Raw genomic sequence first — 22,384 nt, forward strand, 5'->3', positions numbered from 1 at the left:
TATTTTGAAAACGCTATTAGCAATAGAGAAGCACCTATCTATTTCTCCACCATTTGTACAGATTAACAGTAATACTAGACATCACAATAAGCTACAATCCGTTAGGTGCTGTACGAAGAGATTTGTAAGTTCATTCGTACAGAATAATCGATTGATACGAACGCATATGACCGATTGGTCGAACGCGTCAAACCCCAAACAACAACAAGTTCAGCCAAACCCCAAAAGATGCAGCGCAACGCTTGTTAAGGCCGTTAACCACTTAAGACTAAATTACTACCACCTAAAGTCTCTGACCATTCCAAAAATGTTATTAATCGTCTCTTCAAACAGCTTTGCCAGTATTTCTGCATTCGTTTAAGTAACACGTGGAAACTGGTAATGACTTTTATTTAGGCGTTCTTTCATAAAAAAGTAACAAAATACTTGGTCCTATCTATAGCACTTCTTTTAATTCTACATCAAAGACCAAGGTGCTATTTGGAGGTATTGCAGGGGGTGCACCTCTCGTCCCATACCTATAAAAGAAACAACATATGAGATCTAACAACATTTTGTGCTAATATCAACCATCCAAAAATCAAAACAAATCTACATGTAAAATCTAAATTTGTAAAAAAAAGTTTTAGGCATGCCCCCCCCCCCGGCCCTCTTAATACTTTTCGCGCTAATGAAATAGACACCACTAAAGACAAAATTTTGACAGTTTTTCTGGCAAAATTGTTCATATTTTCTGGATATTCAATAAACGGGTTAGTTAATAATGAATTTTATCATCTAACACAATTCCAGATTTATCAAACTTCCTTTTCAGTAAACTCTCCTAATTTGGTATAAATTTGAAAGACTTTCCAAATTTAAAAATACTATCGCCATTTTACATGTGAGGAAAATTTTCCGCGGGGGGGGGGGGCTTTTCCTTATTAAAATGAATTTAATTCGCATATCTTTCCCAACTCTTTGCATTCGGATATGCAATCAAAGTAAATCAATTAGGTCATTTATATTTAATTTAAAACTCCCGCAGAATATTCTACAGGTGAGTTTTTCGGTGTATCTTCCGCGGGGGGAATTGTCCGGGGAAGAATTTTTCTTGAATTTCCTTTCTGTTAAGATTGCAGCAACACAGAGTAAAAAAAAAAAAAAAAAAAAAAAAAAAAAAAAAAAAAAAAAAAACAACTTTACCCTTTGACAGCTATATATGAGCAGGATAGGTGTGGAAACAAATTTTAGCCATCTTCATGATTTTTTCCGTTTTATACTAATGGAAAGAAGTACACAAATATTTTAGGAGAAATAGAAGAACCCCACACCCTTACAATTATCCCACAATTGTGATTCATCAAATTTGTTTTAAAAAAGGGAAAATAGGTCCCACAATTGCTTAAAATACAAGAGTTTTGAGTTCTTGCTCACAAGAAAAAAAAATATGACAATATCTTCCAGGAAAGCAAAAAAACATATTGTGATGTTTGGCACCAACTTTGTCAGCGTTTATTATAATATTAGCTTTTTAAATATTCTTTCTCCCATATTATTCTACATAGCCTTGTTCTCCTGTTTGACCTCATTTAGAGGACAACTCCTCAATTTGACTTCCAGCTAATATTAAAGATAAACATCAAAGTTTTTTTTTCAATTTTGGCCATTATCCAGCAACATAGGCAACATCGATATAAAATTAATCCTATTTAATTAAAAACTGAAATTCCACACATATCATATGGTTGTCTGATCTGGAGCAGCAACTTTTACAGCAACTTCAAAAGAGTTCAAATTCTTTAAAACAAAGCAATGAGGACCATAGGCAACTATGTGAAAGATATGAACGATACAAGCGCTTGCTTCGGGGCTTTAAATTTGTCCAACGTGGGTCAACTACGTGACTATCAAGCAGCAATTTTTGTCTTCCAGTGCGTGCATAATCTAGTCCTAAGTATTTTTCGTGATATTTACCGTGCTAACTGTGATATTCATGCATATGATACGAGGAACAGTGAAAATTTGGTGGTGAGCTTAGAATTAGCGCGAGATCGGGATTCCAATTGCAGTTTCATGGAACTGCCGTCTGTAATTCTTTACCAGTGAGCATTAGGACGGCTGAACATCTTTTGGATTTTAAGAGAAAGGTAAAATAATATTTGTTAAAAAATGGTTAATAAATATGTGAATTTAATTTAATTTATTATTACTAATATTATTTATTTATTTTTTAATGAGGAAGGGGTGGTTGGGAGGTTGGGGTGGCAGGGAGTAACGGGTGGATGGGAGTGGTAGGGTGAATGGAGATGGTAGGGAGGAACGGGTGTATGGGAGGTCCTGGGGTAGAGAGTTCGGGAGGTAGAAGTTAATTTGCAATTTATAATGTGAAGGAGTTTGGTTTGGCGCCCCCCCCCCCCATTTTTTAGTTTATTTAGTTGTTATTTATTCGTGTGTTTTTTAAATGGCTAGCTGTTTTACTGCACGTCAGGAAAAACTTAGGTTTTTTCATTAGTGCAGTAGTTGTAAATTGTGAAGTGTTATTATCGTGTTTACTAATAACGTAAAGTAAGTAAGCCTGGCACTCATGCGTTAATAGGGTTGCTGAAGAGTAGGGTATCCTGCCATAAAAGGTAGTGGAATCACCAATAATGCCTTTATTTAAGCGAAGGGTGGTATTAAGCAGTGTTTAGGCAAATACCATTTTAAATAAATCCGTTTACTACTATTAGCGCTACCCAATATGTCTTACATTTGTTTTGTTATTTTTTATTCACTTAGTTTTTGCCTCATTTCCTGTTTCTTGTTCTTTCATTGTTGCAGTAAGTGGTCTTATTGTAAATTATTTGAAAAAAACTACGTTTTCTAAAGAGTTAAAGAGGCTGAGTCACAAGTTCGAACCTTAAAACGTACAGGGATTAGGAAGTGCAGTTGGGGGGCTACCGCCCCCCAAACCCCCGCTTCCGTATATGAAAGGGGCTGTTCCCTCCTCAACGCCACGCTCTTTACGCTAAAGTTTGACTTTCTCACAACTCTTTTTTTTAAACAATAAAAACAGACAACGTTAAAGGGGGGCTGTGGTGGGAAAAATTAACATGGGCTCTTATAGGAAAACGAGGTTTTTCGTAGATGTAAATTCGGGGGATAATTTTTTCGGTCTGAAAATATCAAAAGATCCTGCTGGGTTGAATTCCGGTTCGAATGAGTCCTCATTCACCCGGATCCGTTGCCAACTGTGGCCTGTAGGCGTGGCTGATAAAAAAAAAAGAGAAATGAACTTTAAGTGGCTATATTTGTTTTTTGGAAAACTTCGAAGATAAGCTCCCGGGCCCTAGGAAATCTTAGCCTCTAAATTTCAGCCCAATCGGACAACATTAAAGGAGGGCTTTGGTCGGAGGGTCGAGACTTCCGGCCCACTTTTACACATGAAGATAAAGTCAGAGGGGGGGGGGGGGTGAAAATTTGCACTTTTCTTAGTTGGAGCTTGGGCTACAAATTGCGATCACCGCTGTCTCTCTGCGACCGCTAGAACCGGAAATCGCTTAACATTGTGGTGGGTCGCCTCTTTATAGAGGCACAAGTGTGCCTCCTTGAAGGGCAATGAGCACCATCCCTTTCCGCAAACACATAGAAACTTTAGAACATAGGTCAGAACGACACATTACTTTTTTTTGTAAACGGTTAAAAATAGCTTTCTTTAATATAGCCCCTCGCCCTCCAAGAAAATTCTTAGGTTTTCAACCCTCTTAGGGAAATCGGCATATCTCTGGATTTTGATCCGAAGCTACCGTGAAATTCACAAAAGAATACAATATGACACAATTTTCAAAAAAAAAAAACAAAAAAAAAATAGAATTTGAGGTGCAGCTTAATATTTAAGTTCTTTCTCTTTTTTTTAATTTCCTTTTCGATTCTTTTCGATAAACCTGTTAGATATTCTTTGTTCAGACAAAAGACGAATTCGTCCCGCTTAGCTGGTATCGTCCTTTTTAAGTATTAATAAAAAAAAAACCTTTTCCAAAACAACTCAAAGAAAAGTAAGGAGCCACACTAAGTCCTATGACGGCTAGGAACAATTTGATGCAATAAAATAATTCAAACTTAAAACGAACCGAAAGTTACACACTGATCTTAATTTCTGTTCGTCGTAAGTTTTAATAGGGTTCTTTACTTTTCTTTAAAAAAAAGAAACTTATTTTATATAATCCTAAAAAGGGTTTATCCCTGATTTGTCTCTCATTCATACGGACTATCTGTCTTGGCTTTTTGCCAAGACTACTTGATTTTGAATTAAAATCAAGTAGTTGCGGGCATGCATCAAGCCATGGCTAATTGCAGAAAATCCAAGACGAATAGTCCGAGTGAGTGAGAGGCAAATCTGGGATGTGGCTCTACTTTTCTTTGAAAAACTTATTTTTGGGGTGAAACGTTTTTAAATTATTTACTGTTCGTTTTTAGTTGAAATAGTTTTTACAACTTATTTTTGGAAAAACTTTTTCATTTAATTTTTGTTCGTTTTAATTTTCATAATTTAATTTCAAGGCTTTCTGGCAATTCCATATTCATACATTTGGAAATTCTAGCACCAAACAGACTGATTTACTCTCGCAGTTCTTAATTTGAGACCAATTTGACCAAGTCCGCCCTAAAGTATACTTAAGAACATTTCCCACACATAAGGAGACACAAACAACACCCCCGATAATTTTTCCTTTGATTTGGAAAATACTAAAAAGTATCTGAACAACTGATGAATCAAAATCAAATCAGTAATGGACCTTCCACACTGTTTGTTGTTTATTTCTTGGTCAAATGAACGCTTCACATTACCATGAAAAAAAAGCTATGTACTTACGCCGCTTGATGTGGACACACAATTCTTCGTTTGCCTCCAACTTTCATCCCTACAATACCAACATCCCAACCTTTTATGACTTCGCCTGTTCCAAGTTTAAATTTAAAGCCAGGTCCCTTCTGTGTGGCATCAAATTGTTTGTTGTTGTGCTGGAGTCGCCCTAAAATATAAAATAACTACAAATTTAGCATAAAACACAAATATTTCAACCCTCAAAACTTACGAAACCTCTGGCGGCAGCCCCTCCCCTCTGACATGTTGCAATAACTTCGATCAATAGGATATCAGTCGCAGAGGAACACTTTCAATACGGCGTAAAAAGAGTTGTTTTCGAAAAGTTTTCACCAAAAAAGTATTTTTTTTAGTTTTGACTTTTTGCTTTTCTAATAGGGAAAAAGATTTCTCTCTGACGCTGGATTCATACGTACGTCAAGAGTCTTACTTTAAAAACACCTTATAGATTACAGGTGATCTCCCTTTCAAAGATATATGTTAACCAAAACTGTTCCTAGGATGGCCGGCGTTTACCACCCCGGAAAATACCCCCCGTGGAAAATAAGGCTTTCCAAATTTGAGAATTTTATTTGAGTTTTTTTTTTTTTATTTATTTAGGGGGAAGGAATTTTTGTACTTGTGTATTATGCGCCACTCACTCAAGTTTACGCTGTGTAAAATTCTAGAACACATCATTTTTTTTGTTAGTTTCTTTGTTACTTTAGAAATGAATTTGCGCTATAGATTTGGACATTAGGGCGGTGGGGGTGGGGGTAAGTATTGTGGGTCTGCATGCAAAATGTGTTTGGTACAATTATTCTGCATATTAGATAGATAGACAAATAAGTGTATTTTAATGTCACATATACGGCCATGAACACAGTAAAATAACATAAATGAATATAGTGAGTGGGGTGGTGGTGGTGTTTAAACCCCCGAAAAATGCCCCCCCCCCCGCCAAACCAACGGAAAGTAACCCCCGCGGAAAATACCCCCTCTTTGGAAAATACCCTCCCCCCTGTGGAAAATAAGGTTTCTAAGTTTAATAAGGAAGTTTTAATTGAGTTTTTCTTTTAGTTTTGTTGAAAAGTGCTAAGGAAGGGGAAAAAGAGTAATTTACACACCAGAAGTGTTCTTAAAAACCTAGAAAGTTGTTCTTAAAAACTTAGAAACATAGTTGGCTTTGGGAACCAACACATTCTTATTGTTTAAGTTTTTACGGACGAAAGCGTTGTCAAATTCAACGAGTTTGTTTTTTTATCTTCCAAGTGTAAAACTACCACAAATCACCATTAACAAATAAATGAAACCCAAAACTAACAGAAATTACAATAGATAGCCTAGTCAAACTCAAAACGAGCAAAAAGTAAACGGAGTATAGCTCTTTTGAAAGTACTAAAAAAATTTAGCGTAAAGAGCGAGGTATTATCAAGGGGGCGAACCCCCCTCATATACGTAATAATTTCTGTTCGTTTTAAGTTTTAATGTTACTTCTTACTTTCGGTTGAAAAAATTTGTTTTTTATTTAATTTCTGATTTTTTTTAAAAATAATGCTGGGAAATCCAGCGCCCCCTTCATAGAAATGTCCCTTCCCCCAAGGAAAAATCTTCCATGGAAAGATCCTCCCACCAGTTACTTCCACTATTATTTAAAAAGGTCTAAGATTTGAAGCAAGAGGTAGCATTGAGGCTCATCACGTGGCTTCAACCACCAGTTGCTTCCTCTGTTATTTAAAGAGGTCTAATCATTGGAGGAAAAGGTAGCCCCGAGGCTCATCACCTGGCTTCAAGCAATGTCTGCTTAACCTGCTCTTTTATTCTGGGCCGAAGTTTTGGAATCAGTATTAACCAAACGTAAAGAGCTATGTCATCTTAATGAATCAAATGGGATACTATGCTTTGGGCTGCTGAGTGGCGTACCTTCAAGACAGATTGAACGGGGATGTTGCATTATAAACTGGTTCTCTTCTCTTGGTAAAAAGGTTAAATACATGTTACATTATTTGCTATTATTTAAATTAAATGCCAGATTTCCCGTCGCCCATTGAAAAACGTGTTTTTTTGGTAAGCTTCTGTTTGGGAAGAATTAATTTCCCAGTATGGCACAAGGTCAGAGTAAGTTTTCCGTCACCTAGCGATGTTGGCTATGATGGTAAAAGTGAAAGGGTGGTGACGGTTGGCAAGTGATGAGGCAAACTACATCTCTGCGGTTAACACTCTCCTCAAATTCTTTTAATTGTTGGATACTCAGTCGTAATAAAATATCAAAGAAGAATTTTCCTCAAAGTGGTTTAAATTACACTTACCATTTCCTATTTCGTCACTAACACTACCAGTTTACCACTCTCATTTGGTCCTAATCAAAGAAACAAAATAAAGTTAAAGACTAACCAACATAGTATACAGCAATTCTTTTCCCGGGCTGAGCGGCTTGGCCATGTCCAACTTTCAAGTCTGTTACTTGTACACCCATTTTCAGCTGTTGAGGCTTGGGGGACTCTGGTTGCGCGCCTTGAAGCTTTTCAGCTTTTAGCCTCCTCTTCTCTGCCTTCGTTAGTTTTCTCCCCTAAAAATCAGAGCTCAATAAGCATACAGGTATAGTGGAAAGGACAATTCCCCATTTTTTCTTACACGGGCTAAAATTAGCAATAACGGGAAGCATCGGACCTATCCTCGTCGTAAAAAAATCTTCTAATGTCTTCTCCTGAGTTCTCTAAAGGAGAAGAGAGCTGGCTATTTGGCACCCCCTTCAGATAGATGTGCTTCAACATTTACATTAGTTTCAATCTAAAGATTCTAACCCTTAAGATTAAGTGCCTGTGTTAACTTGAGTTTCCTTTTATTTAAACTGCATTTGTTAACCCCCCCCCCCCCCGTTATGTTTCCATAGCCCTCCCGTAAACAATAAGATTTGTAATCCATGATTGTAATTGTTACCATTCTATTAGTTTTAAATCTAGATTGCTTAAAAACGGTTTATATTAAAAAAAAAAAAAAACTCTTAGCATTATTACCAACGAAAAAAATTACATTAGTTTCAATGCTTTCTCTTGTCAACTAAAAAATCTAATCCTTAAGATTAAGTGTATGTGTTAACTTGAGTGATTTTGGACTTAAACGGCATTTGTTACCCCCCCCCCCTCCCCCGAGATGTGCTTCAATGTGCTTCCTGTAAATACTTAAATCTGTAGTCTATGAACGTAATTCTAACAATTCTATTTAATTTCAAATTACTTAAAAACGGTTTGGATTAATAAAATTCTTAGCATTATCATTCACGAAAAAATCCCTTTACTTTCAATATATTTTGTTGCCAACTAAAAATTCTAATCCTAAAGATTGTGTCTGAGGTAATTTGAGTGGTTTTTGACTTAAATGATATTTGTTGAACCTGTTTTATACACATTAAATACAACATATGCCACTTGCCAGTCTAAGTGGCCGATATACTGTGTTGCAGTAATTCAAACAGCGTTATTTACTATTCCTTTCCAAGAAAGAGATTCATAGCCTATTTCCTAAAGCTAGGAAAGCTCCATCGACTAATCCAGGCCTTTTTCTTGTATTTTATTTTGTCCTCAAATAACGATAAAGTCTCCGTTTTTACCCAAATGGGATATAGCCTTATTTCCCACTCAAAGGAATAGTCGGGAAGTGGGGCTTTGGATATTGAAATTGTTTACACTTAAATAAAGGCACTTATCAAAGAGTTAGTGGTAACGAACTGTAAGTAAGGAGCAACCAGGCTCAATAGTAACCAAAACTCCAAAAAACGGAATTTTGATACCAGTAGATACATGAAACGAATTGGATTTTTATGCTGATTTCAAATATATAAGTTTCAAGTCTAGTCTTACCCATCAAAAGCTACGAGCCTGAAAAAATTTGCATTATTTTCGAAAAAGGGAGAAACACCCCTTAAAAGTGTTAGAATCTTAATTAAAATCAAACCATCATATTCAGAGTATCAAAAAACCCTAATGAAGAGGTTTCTAGCTCCTATCTGCGAAAATGTGGAATTTTGTATTTTTTGCCAGAAGAAAGTTTGTTTGTTTTTTTTTTTTTTTTTCTCATGGGTGATCGTATCCATCCAGTGGTCCTAGAATATCGCGAGAGACTCATTCGAACGGAAATTAAAGTTCTAGTGCCCTTTTTAAGTGACCAAAAAATTGGAGGGCAACAATGCCCCCTCCCACGCTTATTTATTTCTCAAGTCACCCGATCAAAAATTTGAGATTACCATTTTCTTCAGCATAGTCAAAAATCTAATAAATATATCTTTGAGGATGAATTAATCCCGCACAATCCCCGGGGGAAGGGCTGCAAGTTATGAACTTTGCCCATTGTTTACATATAGTATTGGTTATTGGGAAGTATACATACGTTTTCAGGAGGGATTTTTTTCTGGGGGGGGGGATCGGAGGATGGAGTTACGTGGGAGCATCTTTCTATGGAGGATGTTTTCCTGGGGGAAGGGACATTTCTATGAAGTTTTTTTTCAAAAAAAAAACAAGTTTTTTCAACTGAAAGTAAAGAGCAATATTAAAACTTACAACGAACAGAAATTATTACGCTTGTGAGGGGATTTGCCCCCTAGTCAATACCTCGCTCTTTATGCTAAATTTTTAGTACTTTCAAAAGAGCTATCTATTCTAATTAAACGGTATTTGTGATCTTGGGGTCATTCTTAAGAATTGGAACAAATTCGAACTTTAGCGTAAAGAGCGAGGTATTGACTAGGAGGCGAACCCCCTAATATACGTAATAATTTCTGTTCGTTTTAAAGTTTTAATGTTCCGCCTTACTTTCAGTTGAAAAAGTTTGTTCTTTTTATTTAATAAATAAAGATATGATAATATACATATCACTGCTTGGCTAACATTTTACCAACACTATCTCATTGGCGTTTTACTATAATAATAATAATTTATTTTTAACCCGCTAAGGTAACAAAAGCGGAGTATAAATAAAAGAAAAGAAAAAATACATACAAATCGACTAAAAACACAGTAAAGACACTAAATCAATGAAGGAGGCGTACAAACCCATGATGAGCTGGGAGAGCCTTCACTGTCTGGGGGAGTTTTTCAGCAAGCTCAACTAGCTTTTCAGTTATATCTGGAAGCCCAAAAACTGAAACAAGGTTACGGTTCCGGTACCACGGAGGCAAATACAGTAGAAAACGCGAAAACCGAAAATAATAAGAACGTAATGACCGGGTATTTTTTCGCCCAAGAATGGGATAAACACCAGAAAGGAACAAAATTGAATGATCAGTAAAAACAGAATACAATTTAGCAAGGGTCTTCCTACTGTATTTCCCCCGATTGGCAACAATTTTGGAATAAGATACTTGGATCTTTTTCTTACAATTCGCCACGGCTTGTTCTCGGAGAGATTTAAGATGTTTAGCAACGTCTGGGCAATTAAAAATTATATAGCAATATTGTTTATGTAAAAATTCTATATTTTTGAAATTTTTAATAAGCATTTTACAATAATATATTTTATTAGTACGTTGTTTTATAATTCAAACGTTGTTTTATTAGTACGTTATTTTATAAGTCAAACTATAGTCATTTAATGACAACCCAATGTTTTTAGGAACAGGTAACTTGGCAAATAACCTTAGAGAGAAAAGAAAACAAAAAATGCAAGATAAAGAAAAAAAAGATACGTGCAAAATACCTAAAAGAAAACACTCCTTGAACATAAATACAAACCCTTGAACATACCTTACTAACAGTCAAAAGCATTCAACACATTTTTCAGGTTTCTTACTCTCATCTAAATGTATGTCTTGGAGCAAAACACTTTTTGAGTTAAAGCATCAAAATTCTTCAAAACGTGAACCAAAAACGCAGATTAAAGTTCCTCAAAGCATGGCATTATTCCCCAAATATGAGGGTTTTTGCAACAACTAATATGTTTTTGTTAGCAGCCAATTTAATCGTATTCTTAAATGTGAAACTAAATAAAAAAAAATAATTATTCAGCCAAGTTAGGCGAAAAGTACTTCTTCTGATCCACCTAACTCTAAAAAAAAAATATATCTTGAAACAAGATACACCGATGTCCAGATTATCGTAACACTACTGGGCTTACTTAGTTTTCTGGGTTTATTTGTGAAATCGTTTCGTCACTTTTATATAAATTAGGCAAAACAAGAGTGACAAAAATAATCTTATTTTGTGTTTAAACACTCACCCACCAAAGAAAAAAAACATACTACAGTGATTTAATGGAATGTATAGGTTTTAAGTAATATCTGTAAAGTAATATTTAATTTTTGAAGTTTTTCTTTGGAAAAGAGGTGAATAACAATTCCCTTAAATTTAAAGAGATCAAAACAAAAACTTTTAGTCAAAAATCCCTTTTCCAAATTAACCCCCCCCCCCCCAAAGAAAAAGAAATGTAAAAGTAAGCTACAAGAATATGCTAAAATAGTATTAGCTTTCCTGAGCTTTTCAAAAGTGAAAGCCTCTGATATGAAATCGGCAAATATGAGTTTTTTTCTTCGAATCCCCTGCCGGCCCCTTAAACGGTAAGATTACGAAGAGGTCTGGTACTCCTCGAAAGCATTGCTTTCCCTTGTGAATTTTGAGTAAGTTTTCCATTTCAGTTAGTCAAATTTCAAGTAAGTTTGCAAAACCTCCACCTACGATAAACACGCAATAAAAGGCAACGTCTTTGGTAGAATATTTGGTTTCTGAGATACTGACTTTTCCATTTAGTTATATTTTATTCTTGTTCTTCGTAAAAATGTGGCTACATGGATGAAAAACAACATCTTGATGTATGGCAGACACCCCACCCCGTGTGGGTCGCTGAATAAGCATATACAACAGAATTTGAGAAGACTTACGTTCTCTGAAAGTTTAGGCTGAGGCTCCTCAACTTTTGGCTCTTTTTTCACTTTCTTCGATTCTGGCTCTATTTTCTTTTTCTTTGGTTCTGGCTCTGAAAATATCAAATCTATGAAGACATAAAATGAAAAGAATGTGTCAAAAGCAAAAAGTGAGCAGGCATGGTATGGGAAAAAAAGCTGCGAACTAAAATTTTTTCAGCTTTTGAACTCTTTTACCTTCATAACCAATAGGACGTTGCTGAATATGATTGGCTGCAGATAAAATACTGCAACCAATGAGCTCCAGCGGAAGGCCTCCAGCCTACTAAGGCTGTCTAATATCAAGAACACCTCTCCAAAATATCAATCGGCAGCCAATGGGCTACAGCAAAAAAATCTTCAGGATACTAAAGCTTGTCTAGAATAAAAACGAACTAACCCCAAGAAACAGGTTTTGAGTTAAAGAAACCATATATGGTTATCAGCCTTGCTCACAGACGGATTTTAATTTACATAATTGGCAAGTGTTCACAATACTAATACAACCAATAAACTGAAAACAATCATGTGATTTGGTTTCAGAGATTTGATTTGATTTGGTACTCAGAGAAGAGAGTATATATTTTTCTTATTATTTATGCCTAAAGCCTAAAGGCAAGCGACCATTCCTCATAATTGAGATCACATACGGTCAATGAGTTTCTTAAAGTGACAAATTCAATGCCTGTAGGTATATCTCTTTTGTCTCCCTTCTGGGGAATCCAGTTACAACTTTCACAAAGTTTCTTTCTTTTTTCTTTATGGGGGGGGGGGGGGGTTAAGCAGATTTGCAAGTTTGTAGGAACGAATTATTTTTTCCCTGGTGTTCACAAAAGATGCTACGGTTTTTTCCCTTTTATACGTGTCGTCCGACCAGTTCGTTGGCTAGTTGACTTACAATAATTTAGAGACTTCAACTTTAATCATTATTAAATAATACAAAAATTATACAAATTTATCATATCATAATAGAATAAATTAATAACTAATAATAATTAAAAAGAAATTAATAATACAAATTTAATTTAATAACAAAAATATTATTCAATTAAAATTTTACTTGGAACAGCATGTTTTTTTTTGCGAAATCCTTGGTTCCATGGCTTCAGCAAAGGTTCCTTAAAATTGTTATATTCAAACGAATGTTGGAAGATACAGCAGCAACAGGGGAAGCATATAGAGGCTTTTAAGAATTTCATAAGGTTCACTGTTAGCGGAAAGTCACTAGCAAGGAAATTCATCAAAGGACTGGCCAGCCGCTTGTTACGGACATTGTTCATAAAAAACGCTAGCCCTACCTTGGACACGTGCTGCGAATGGACGGAAGTCGTCTCCCTAGTATAGCACTCAGCTGGAAACCCGACGGTACGCTTAGAAGAGATTGTCCGAAGAATACACTGCGCAGTACACTAGACTGGGATCAGAAGATGACTGAAACCTCACTGACACCTGAATGGGAGGATATCATCACAACGTCAGCCATTCCTGATGAATGGAGAGGCTTCTTCGTGTCCTAGGAACCACAGATGGCACTGGAGGAACTAAGGTCTAAGGTAATATTAATAATAGAAGTACCACCCTCTGTGGAACCGAGTAACTTCAAACTCCAATCTAACTCCAGATATGTGGAGTCCTAAATTTAAAGACTATAATGTTGCACGATGGGACAGACAGGAGGACCATTGGGGTGGGCTTATTACACTTACAAAAGACTATATTGCTTATGTAATTTAACCTGAGATTGAACGTAGAAATGAAGTTGGGGCTACAAAGGTTAAAACTACAGATAATAATTGGATGCATCTTATTAACTATTACTGTGGTGTCATAGGTTATACTGGTGCCTGAAAATGCAGCTATTGATAGCTACAATTTTAATTACCAGTGACTTCCGCAAACCAGTTTTTTTTTGCTTTCTTGCTTTGTAAATTGCCAGATGCTTATTTCATTTTTATTTTTCTTGTGGTGTCATAGGTTATACAGGTACCTGAAAATGCAGCTATTGTTAATAAATACAATTTTAATTACCAGTGAATTTCCGCAAACCAGTTGTTTTTATTATTGTTTTTCTTGCAATTTATAAATTGCAATTTATATACTTTTGTATAATTGCAATAAATTGCAATTTATGTAATTTATATTTTCTTGCAATTGTTTTACAAGCAATTTATAAAATAAAATGATTATTGAGCAACCATTGGCAACTAGTCAGAGGTAATTGGCAGCTTATACTTGAAAATCCAACTAACCATGCAGGGATACCAGCCCTTGGACAAATACCTTGGATACCCTTGGACAAATTCTTATATTTAATTTCAAGACGATAAATAAAAGTTCAAATAGGGATAAAATCCTTTTAATAGACAGTGATGATTTTTATGGTTTTATTATGGATTTATATGGTTTTTATTAGATGGCGTTTAGAGCGCTCAAGTAGCAGCCTGAGCGTCGTCCAATTATAGCTTGATTTGTGAATTTTCTCGTGGTTTTTCTGCTGTGATGGTGTAAGTAATCGAAAATTTGACTTTCCTAGTTTCCATTAGAGCACTAATGATAGCATTAAAGAACTGAAAAGCTGACTTATACGAACTGAATTCATCTCGCTGACAGTGGCGCCACCTATTTTGTAATTTGGAGTTTAATTGGAGATGGCGTTCCAGAGCGCTCAAATAGCAGCCTGAGCGTCGTACAAGTATAGCTTTATTTGTGAATTTTCTCATGGTTTCTTTTCTGCTGTGGTGGTATGAATAATCGAAAGTTTGACTGTCATAGTTTCCATTAGTGCAATAACGATGGCATTAAAGTACGGAAAAGCTGATTTATACGAACTGAATTCATCTCGTCTGACAGTGGCGCCATTTATTTTCATTAACTTAAGGCTCTTTCGACTGTTGAGAAAGCCGCCAGATGTCAATCCAAGTCAACAGCGTTCCAAGCGTAGCCACAGAGGGAAAAGAGGAGGCCAAAGAAATAAAAATTGTGCTATCCCTGTTCTCGTTTCTAACAACAGAGCGAGGTCTCTCAGTACAGCAAGGGAACGTATTCTGACAGTAGTTAACTGCATCCCTCCTAGTGAAATCCCTCCTTCGCTTCGTCCGTGGTACGCTGACCCAGTATCGTCACTGTCAAGTACCCCACCCCCTAACACCTGAGTTTTTCTTGTCGAAGTGCAGACTTCCCAATATCCTAGTATGTAATGCCCGATCACTAAACAATAAAACCGACGAACTTGAAGTAGTTCTCAAACAGACGAGTTCCCCCATTGCTGTTATCACAGAATGTTGGGATATTAACGATGAAACCGGGCATATCAAGGGGTACAAGTGTTTTTTTAATACGAGACGCGACCGAGGGATTAACCGACGAGGCGGTGGGGTCGGACTGTACTTTCGGGAAGACTTACCTTGTAAATTACTAAGTCAGCCCAGTGAATCATGCCATGAAGTAATTTGGGTCGAATGCAAACCAAAGCGCCTATCAAAGCGATATTCGTGCTTGGTTGTAGCTGCAGTTTACTACCCCGAAAGTGCAAAGAACAGAAAAGAACTGATCCAGTATATCCAAAACTGCACTGATGACCTACGCCGCAGACACGCAGCGCCTGCTTTTGTAATCGCTGGTGATTTCAATCAGACTAATAAGGCATGGGTCTCCAGCATGCTTGACCTTAAGCAAGTTGTCTCAATCCCTACTCACGTCAGTGGTAGTATATTAGATCTTATTTTCACGAACATTCCCGATTATTACGAAGTACCCTTCTCTCTCGGTCCGTTGCATAACTCTGACCATAACACACTTCTTTGGAAGGCCAAAGTTGGCCTTCCAGCACCACGTAAAGTAAAAATTACCACTCGACCTATGACTAAAGAGGCAATTCGTTCCTTTGGACAGTGGATTGGGACGTTTGACTTTGATGAGATTTGCTCTATGACAGATATCGACCAGAAAGTTGATACTTTCAACTCTTTGCTGTCATGTAAATATCACGAACATGTCCCTGAGAAAAAAATAACTGTTAGTGATACTGACAAACCTTGGGTAACACCCGATCTAAAGAAGCTTATCTTAACTCGCTGCCAGTTACATCGCAGTGGGGATATTGTTCAAGCAAACAAACTTCGTAACCGCATTGTTAAACTGTTACGAGCAGCGCAGAAAAGGTACGTTCATGACAAAGTCTCGCCTCTCCTTCAAGGTGAGCCCCGTAGGTGGCACTCTGAAGTCAAGCGTCTTACCGGTAAACGTACCACCAGTGAAATTATGATACAGAAAGACGACAAAACGCTGATAAAATCAGCCGAAGTGAACGCCTTTTTCACTTCAATCTGTACTACTCACCCGTCCTTCACCGAAGCCGAAATCGAAGCCCTCATTGCTGACGTCTCTGAAGATACAATCGTTGAATTATCCGAGTTCGCGGTGTATAAAGAACTTCAAAAGTTAAAAAGCAACTGTGCTTCTTACCCAGGAGAATTGCCAGTTAAACTTTTAAGAGAATATTCTATGTTTTTAGCAAAACCACTCTCATCAGTGATCAATCAGTCTTTCAAGGAGCACAAATTCCCGAGTGCTTGGAAAAAGCCTACGTCCGCGTCTTACCTAAAGTCAAAGACCCGAAGTCCTGCAATCAGCTTCGTCCGATTTCTATTACGCCTAATATGGCTAAAGTGACTGAATCTTTTATTTATAGAGAGCTCCTAGCCCAAGTTCAGCCAGCCCTAGATCCGTTTCAGTACGGCTGCTTGAAAGGGAGTAGTACGACGCATTATCTAGTACGTCTCTACCACCTGATTACCGAGTGGTTGGACAAAGGCAGTAGCCTCGTTGACCTGCTTTTAGTCGACTATCGTAAGGCTTTTGACTTGATCCGCCACTATACAGCAGCAAATAACCTCAAAAAGATGGGCGCTAGGAAGCATATTTTGCTCTTAGTTGTTGACTTCCTGCGTAACCGCTGTCAGTGTGTCTATGCTCTCTTCCCTAGTGACTTAAACTCTGAGTGGGCTGAACTAACGTGTGGCGCACCACAAGGCACTAAGCTGGCAGCTCTTTTGTTTTTAGCGGTAATTAACTACATTATCCTCGAGTTTGAAGACAGATTCAAATACGTGGACGATCTCTCCCTACTTCTGAAATATCTTGCTGAAAAGTCAGACGTGTATCCCCAGTTCAGCAGTGAGATCAGGAACTCCTTTCTCGAGGCGTGTAGCTTTAACGACCTCCAGCTTAATATGAATAAAACAAAAGTCATGAGGTTTAATCCGCTTAAGCGTGACCTCTCATGCCCGGTTCCTTGGTACCCTACTACCTCAACCTCAGTGATTCTCGGGGTTACTTTCAGTGATGACTGTTCATTTAGCGCGCACATCGCCGGTCTGGTGAAAAAAGGTAGTTACGCATTACAGTCGCTAATTACCTTGCGCCGACTGGGTTTCTCACAAAGTCAGCTGAAGACGGTTTACGTCACGTATGTGCGCCCAATCCTTGAATATGCGTGTCCTGTGTGGGGCCCTCAGGCTCATAATATTGAATACCTAAGTGAAGATCTGGAAGCCATTCAAAAACGGGCAGTGAAAGTGATACTAGGCCCGAAATACAACTCTTATGAGGCTGCCCTTAGTACCTTACGACTGCCAACGTTGCGTGATAGGCGCTTACAGTTAATGTGCAATTTTGGGCAGTCCCTTCTTTCGTCCCAGAAACACCGTTCGTTGCTTCCCCCACCTGCACCTATCACCGCCAACACCCGCCATAAAAATCAACTAGTGCCGCCAAAGTGTCGAACAACCCGTCACAGCAATTCTTTCGTGCCTTTTTTTGTCAGTTATTTAAACCGCCAGTGACCAGTTTTATGCAATGTACTAAACAGCGCCATTTAGTCGGGGCTTCGGCCACGGCTACGATAGTTGTTTATAAATAAATGAGTCTATGAGTCTATGATGATAACAGTGATAGAAACTCACAAAAATACCAGATATTTCGGTCACATATACAGTGACCGTCACCAGTAGTAAAACTACTTTACTACTGATGACGGTCACTGTATATGTGACCGAAATATCTGGTATTTTTGTGAATTTCTATCACTGTTATCATCATCACTGTCTATTAAAAGGATTTTACCCCTATTTGAACTTTTATTTATCGTCATGGAAAGGCAGTGTGGTCTTCGAAATTATCTACGTTAAATTCAAGAATTTTTATGGAGTGAGAGAGGAAGTTGGCAAAAAAATTTACACTCTTATCTCGTATTACTTCTATTTGGATCTAACAGTGTCACTACTCCTTTTTCTTTGGGATAAATTTGGGTTAAATTATGCAAATTATTTTAATGTAAAGAAAAAAGGTTTTAAGTGGAGAAACTTTCCAATCGTGAAGAGAGCGAAAAACTAAAAATAGAAACATATTACTAATAAGTGCATTATTCTGTTGTATTTGCTTTAAGTTTCTTAATATAGCAATATTGTGCTAGTAATGATCTGAGTCTTCAAAGATTCAGCAACATGAAAAGTCATTCAGTCTTATTGATAATGAATGAACTGAAATGGTCCGGAATAACATTTTCTAGTATGTAGAAACACCTTAATTGGAAAAGTCAAAAGTAAGTTTTGTGTTTGCTTATATATGTGACAACACAATGGTATCACATATTGTTTTTTTGTTATTCATTGTTAAAAATTTTTCTTGGATGTTGGGAGGGTTTCTTAAACATCAAGCGAATTGCTTTTCCCAAGCACATTTTGCTCTGCTATAACTACAACTATGTAAAATAATCAATTTCCTCACCAGTTGATTCTTTCGGATGGATAAACTACAGAGAAAGCTTGGATTTCTTAGAAGCCCACAAAAAATCAGAAAGAAAGATTTTTCTTTGTGCTTTCTTTGCCAAGATGAAGGAAAAGAAAAGCTATCATTCATTAAGAGCTCTAAGAAGCAACTTGAAACACTGGAAACAACTGGTGATACAAAATACAGAAGATTGCTGATTGAAGCATCAAAAGAGAGCTTTTTGTTGAAAAATCCAAAATGGCATAGCAGTCACCGCCACCGCCAAATGGCATAAATCCAAATGGCACAGTCACCGCCAGTTTATGTATGCCCTCAGTAAAAAATCTCAGAAAAAATCTAGATTGCTCTGTCCCAGAGCAATCTACAAGCTCTGGAAATGTCAAAACTACAAAAAAAATGATTGTTTAGAGGTTGCAGATGTTTCCTTCTCATACAAAACTTGTAACTTGTTTTGCTCTAAATCAGGGAGTAATAAAAAAGCCTCTATTAAGCTTATCAATGTAGAAACGTTTTCCCGGAGTGAATCTATTGTGTTGACAGAAAATCTCCTTTGGATCATTGCCAGAAGTATTCAGTAGAGTTAGTGGGATTGATCTAATGACAGCTGAGGCAAAAGATCACAAAAAACGCATTGACAAATTTATGGCTACAAAGCCAAAATGTGATAATTTGCCTGATTTGAACAACACACTATTCAACCAGTTCCTAGAGGGGATTGAGTCCAAGGAAGGGAGAATATACCACATTTCAGATTTGAAAGAAAAGCTCAGCAAGGTTTTGATTGAAAATGCACTTGTTTGGCAGTGCGTTGGCACTCTAAGAGAAATTTAAACAGACATTTTGGAAACCAGCTTATTAAGTTTGTTGACTCTCAAAAAGGCACATTTTACATTTAAAAGGAACAGTTTCTCCTGGGCTTATGGCAGCACGAGTGAAGGAAATGATTAGAGAAATTTGAGAATGATTAGAGAATTACAATGCAATGGTATTCTGATAGATTCAGATGATGTTAATAGTGACTGCTCTGATTCAAATGTGATAGACAGTGACGTACTTGGACAATCCCCTGAATTAGTCACATAATTGATGATGAACCTGATGGCAGTTTGTATATTGGCATGCAAAATGATGACAAAGAAAGTGAACATGAAACTTCACCAAGGATTTGCGGCCTTCAGGACCAACAAGTTCTGGTCCTAGCAGACTAAGTGATATATTTGAGATGGAGGAAAGAAAAAGCTTCTGGGTGGAGGAAAGAAAAAGAAAAAAAAGATGGGGGGGGGGGGTTACGTGGAAAGAAATTTCCATGGAGGAATTTTTCTTGAAGGGGGGGGGGAAGAGAATTTTCCATTATTTGAAAAAACGATCAGAATTTTTAAAAAAAATATTTTTTTTCAACTGAAAGCAAGGAGCAGAATTAAAACTTAAAACAAACAGAAATTACTCCTTATAAGAGGGATGACTCTCCCTCCTCAATCTCTCTCTTTACGCTAAATTTTAGTGCTTAAAGAAACCTTTTTATTCCAATTAAGCAAAGCTTTTGTTTCATGAATCGTCCTTAAAAGATTGTGCCGAAAAGTAAAACATTAGTGTAAAGAGGGAGGAATTGAGGAAAAGGTATTATTACCTCATATACGGAATAATTTATGTTCGCTTAAGTTTTAATGTTGCTCCTTATTTCCAATTGGAAAAAAAAAATAGCTTTATACAGTAGTAGAAAGCAAGAAAAGACTGCGGGTATGACGCATAACTAAGGCAAAAATATTCAGCTAGGCAGGCCAAAGTCGTACCCAACGAGGGAGAGGAAGGCCCCAATAAGGGCTCCTTTTACTGAAGGAATGTTTTCTGATTCGGAACAACTGTACAACTTAGTAATTCATACTTGAGCAACTATTTTAGCTTAATTACTTTTCTGAGAAAGTTAAATAAATGGAAAATCAAACTGCGCAAAATTGGACAATAGGACAATAGCCTTTCCCCATTGAAACCAAAGCTTGGGGTCAACGCCCCTTCCCCAAAGTCAAAATAGAGGATGCATCCCACACAGCAAGGAGATTCTTAAAATCAATTTACCCATCTGATTGAAATATCTACAAAATTCTGGGTTACGTCAGTTACGCTTTTGAATACACACAACTAAATTCTGACGCTATTTTCCATTTGTCCCTTAGATCTGAGGTAACTAATCACCTTCTATCACCCCCATACCTTCATCCTCAGCTTCTTCGTCCTCCACCTCTTCATCCTCGTCTTCTTCGTCTCCAGCTTCTTCGTCTCCAACCTCTTCTTCTCCTTCCTGGTCTTCTTCATCTTCATCACTCTCCATTTCTACTTTTATTTTATTTTTATTTCCTTTTTTGCCAATGCCTTTCTGTGGCGAAACTTCTGGAAAGTAAAGTTAATAATTACTGTCTTAAGACATTAAGAAAAGAAAAATATGCACACTAGGCAACGCTTCAAGCAGACACGAATATTATTATTAATATTCTATTATTATTATTATTATTACTATTATTATTCTATATAATTAGTATTATTATTAAAATTATTATATTAATATTCTTGACGAATATTAGTTCAGCTTCCGAGCAGTGCATTCGTATTAGGATTATATCTCAGTTCAAACAAGACAGTGAAACCAGGTATTTTTATTGAATTGAATTTTCATGAATTGAATACACGAATTTGGCATGGCTTCGTATTAATCTATACGGACTAGCTTAAATTTTCCGGTTGATCAGGAGCTATTAATTATACTTTGCTCGGAGATTGGTGAAAAAGTAACGGGAATTTGGATTTAAGATGTCGAGAAAGGCAAAACAAAGTGAACAGAGTCAGCCTGCTAAAATTTCCGTTTCAGACTCCTATTTTTTAGTTCTTCAATGGAGTCACAGAAAGCTGAAAAGCTCAGTATAACATCACAAGCTGACAATATATCGACGATATTATCAGTGGTACAGTCTAATTCAACATCGTTACATGACCTGGGATCTTCTGTAAAAGCCATAGAATCTAGGCTCGGTGTGCTGGATGAGTCCTATAAAGAGCTGGCGGTATTAGCGCCGAGAATGAGTGAGATCGTAAGAGCACAATGTTGTAAAGAGCTCAATATCCGCAATGCAGAAAGATAGTGCCCAATTGTCAAAAGAGTTGAGTTGAGTAAAAGAAAGCCTAATGAAACTACAAAGTACGGAAAGGCAAAAGAACACTATGATTTGGAACATGAGAATGAACGATGAAAAAGAAGCAAAAACGGTATTTAAGAAATTAACAACGGAGGAGCTGGGAATGGCCATGGACTTCAGATATGGTGTAAAATATATAAATAAAGAATAGAAATTTATAGTTATGGAAATAGAGAATTTGGAAACAAGAACCCAGATTTAGAACACGCAAAAAGATTGAAAAACAAAAAATAGTAGTTTTTGCAAAGATTTTCATAACTGATAATGCTCTGCAGGCAGTGAGGGAGTTGAGGATAAGACTTTCAACGAGACATAACGTTTTAGTTGAAAATGGCGTAAAACAAGTTGATTTTTGTGTAACAAGATCAATCCGCTCAGCTTTATACATCAGATTTAGAGATATTGATGCTCCACAAAAAATTGCAAGTGAAACTCTAGGCAAAGAGGAAGTGGACGCAGTGATTGAAAATTACAAAAAAAGGATTGGAAGGGGAACATAATATTACATGCTATACGATCAGCCATCTGTGTCAGGGACAAATGTGCAAACTTGGGGCTCGGGTTCTGGCAGTCGTTCGGCAGTAGATACATAGGATAAGCTGGGCCATGGATACAAAATCAACTGGATTCAAAATAGTGCATTGGAACGTCCAAGGGGTAAGCAACGAAAAATCGGAACATTTATTAGCCAAAAAA

General features: G+C 36.9%; 1 protein-coding gene across 1 annotated transcript in view; it reads right to left on the reverse strand.

Annotated features, from left to right (window-relative positions):
* Positions 1-373: 373 nt before the first annotated feature.
* Positions 374-22,384, reverse strand: part of Fkbp39 (FK506-binding protein 39kD) — a 58,913-nt gene continuing 36,902 nt past the window's right edge. Inside the window, exons 5-9 of the mRNA XM_089102274.1 lie at positions 20,712-20,888; positions 11,694-11,788; positions 7,220-7,394; positions 4,835-4,994; positions 374-518 (exon numbers count right to left, since the gene is read on the reverse strand). Of these exons, the coding sequence (XP_088958400.1) occupies positions 437-518; positions 4,835-4,994; positions 7,220-7,394; positions 11,694-11,788; positions 20,712-20,888 (689 nt within the window). The 3' untranslated portion in view covers positions 374-436. The remainder of the gene's footprint in view (positions 519-4,834; positions 4,995-7,219; positions 7,395-11,693; positions 11,789-20,711; positions 20,889-22,384) is intronic.

The sequence above is a fragment of the Artemia sp. Qi Xiang Cuo genome, chromosome 16 (genome assembly GCF_049724085.1).
Source record: "Artemia sp. Qi Xiang Cuo chromosome 16, ASM4972408v1, whole genome shotgun sequence".
Taxonomy (NCBI): Eukaryota; Metazoa; Arthropoda; class Branchiopoda; order Anostraca; family Artemiidae; genus Artemia; species Artemia sp. Qi Xiang Cuo.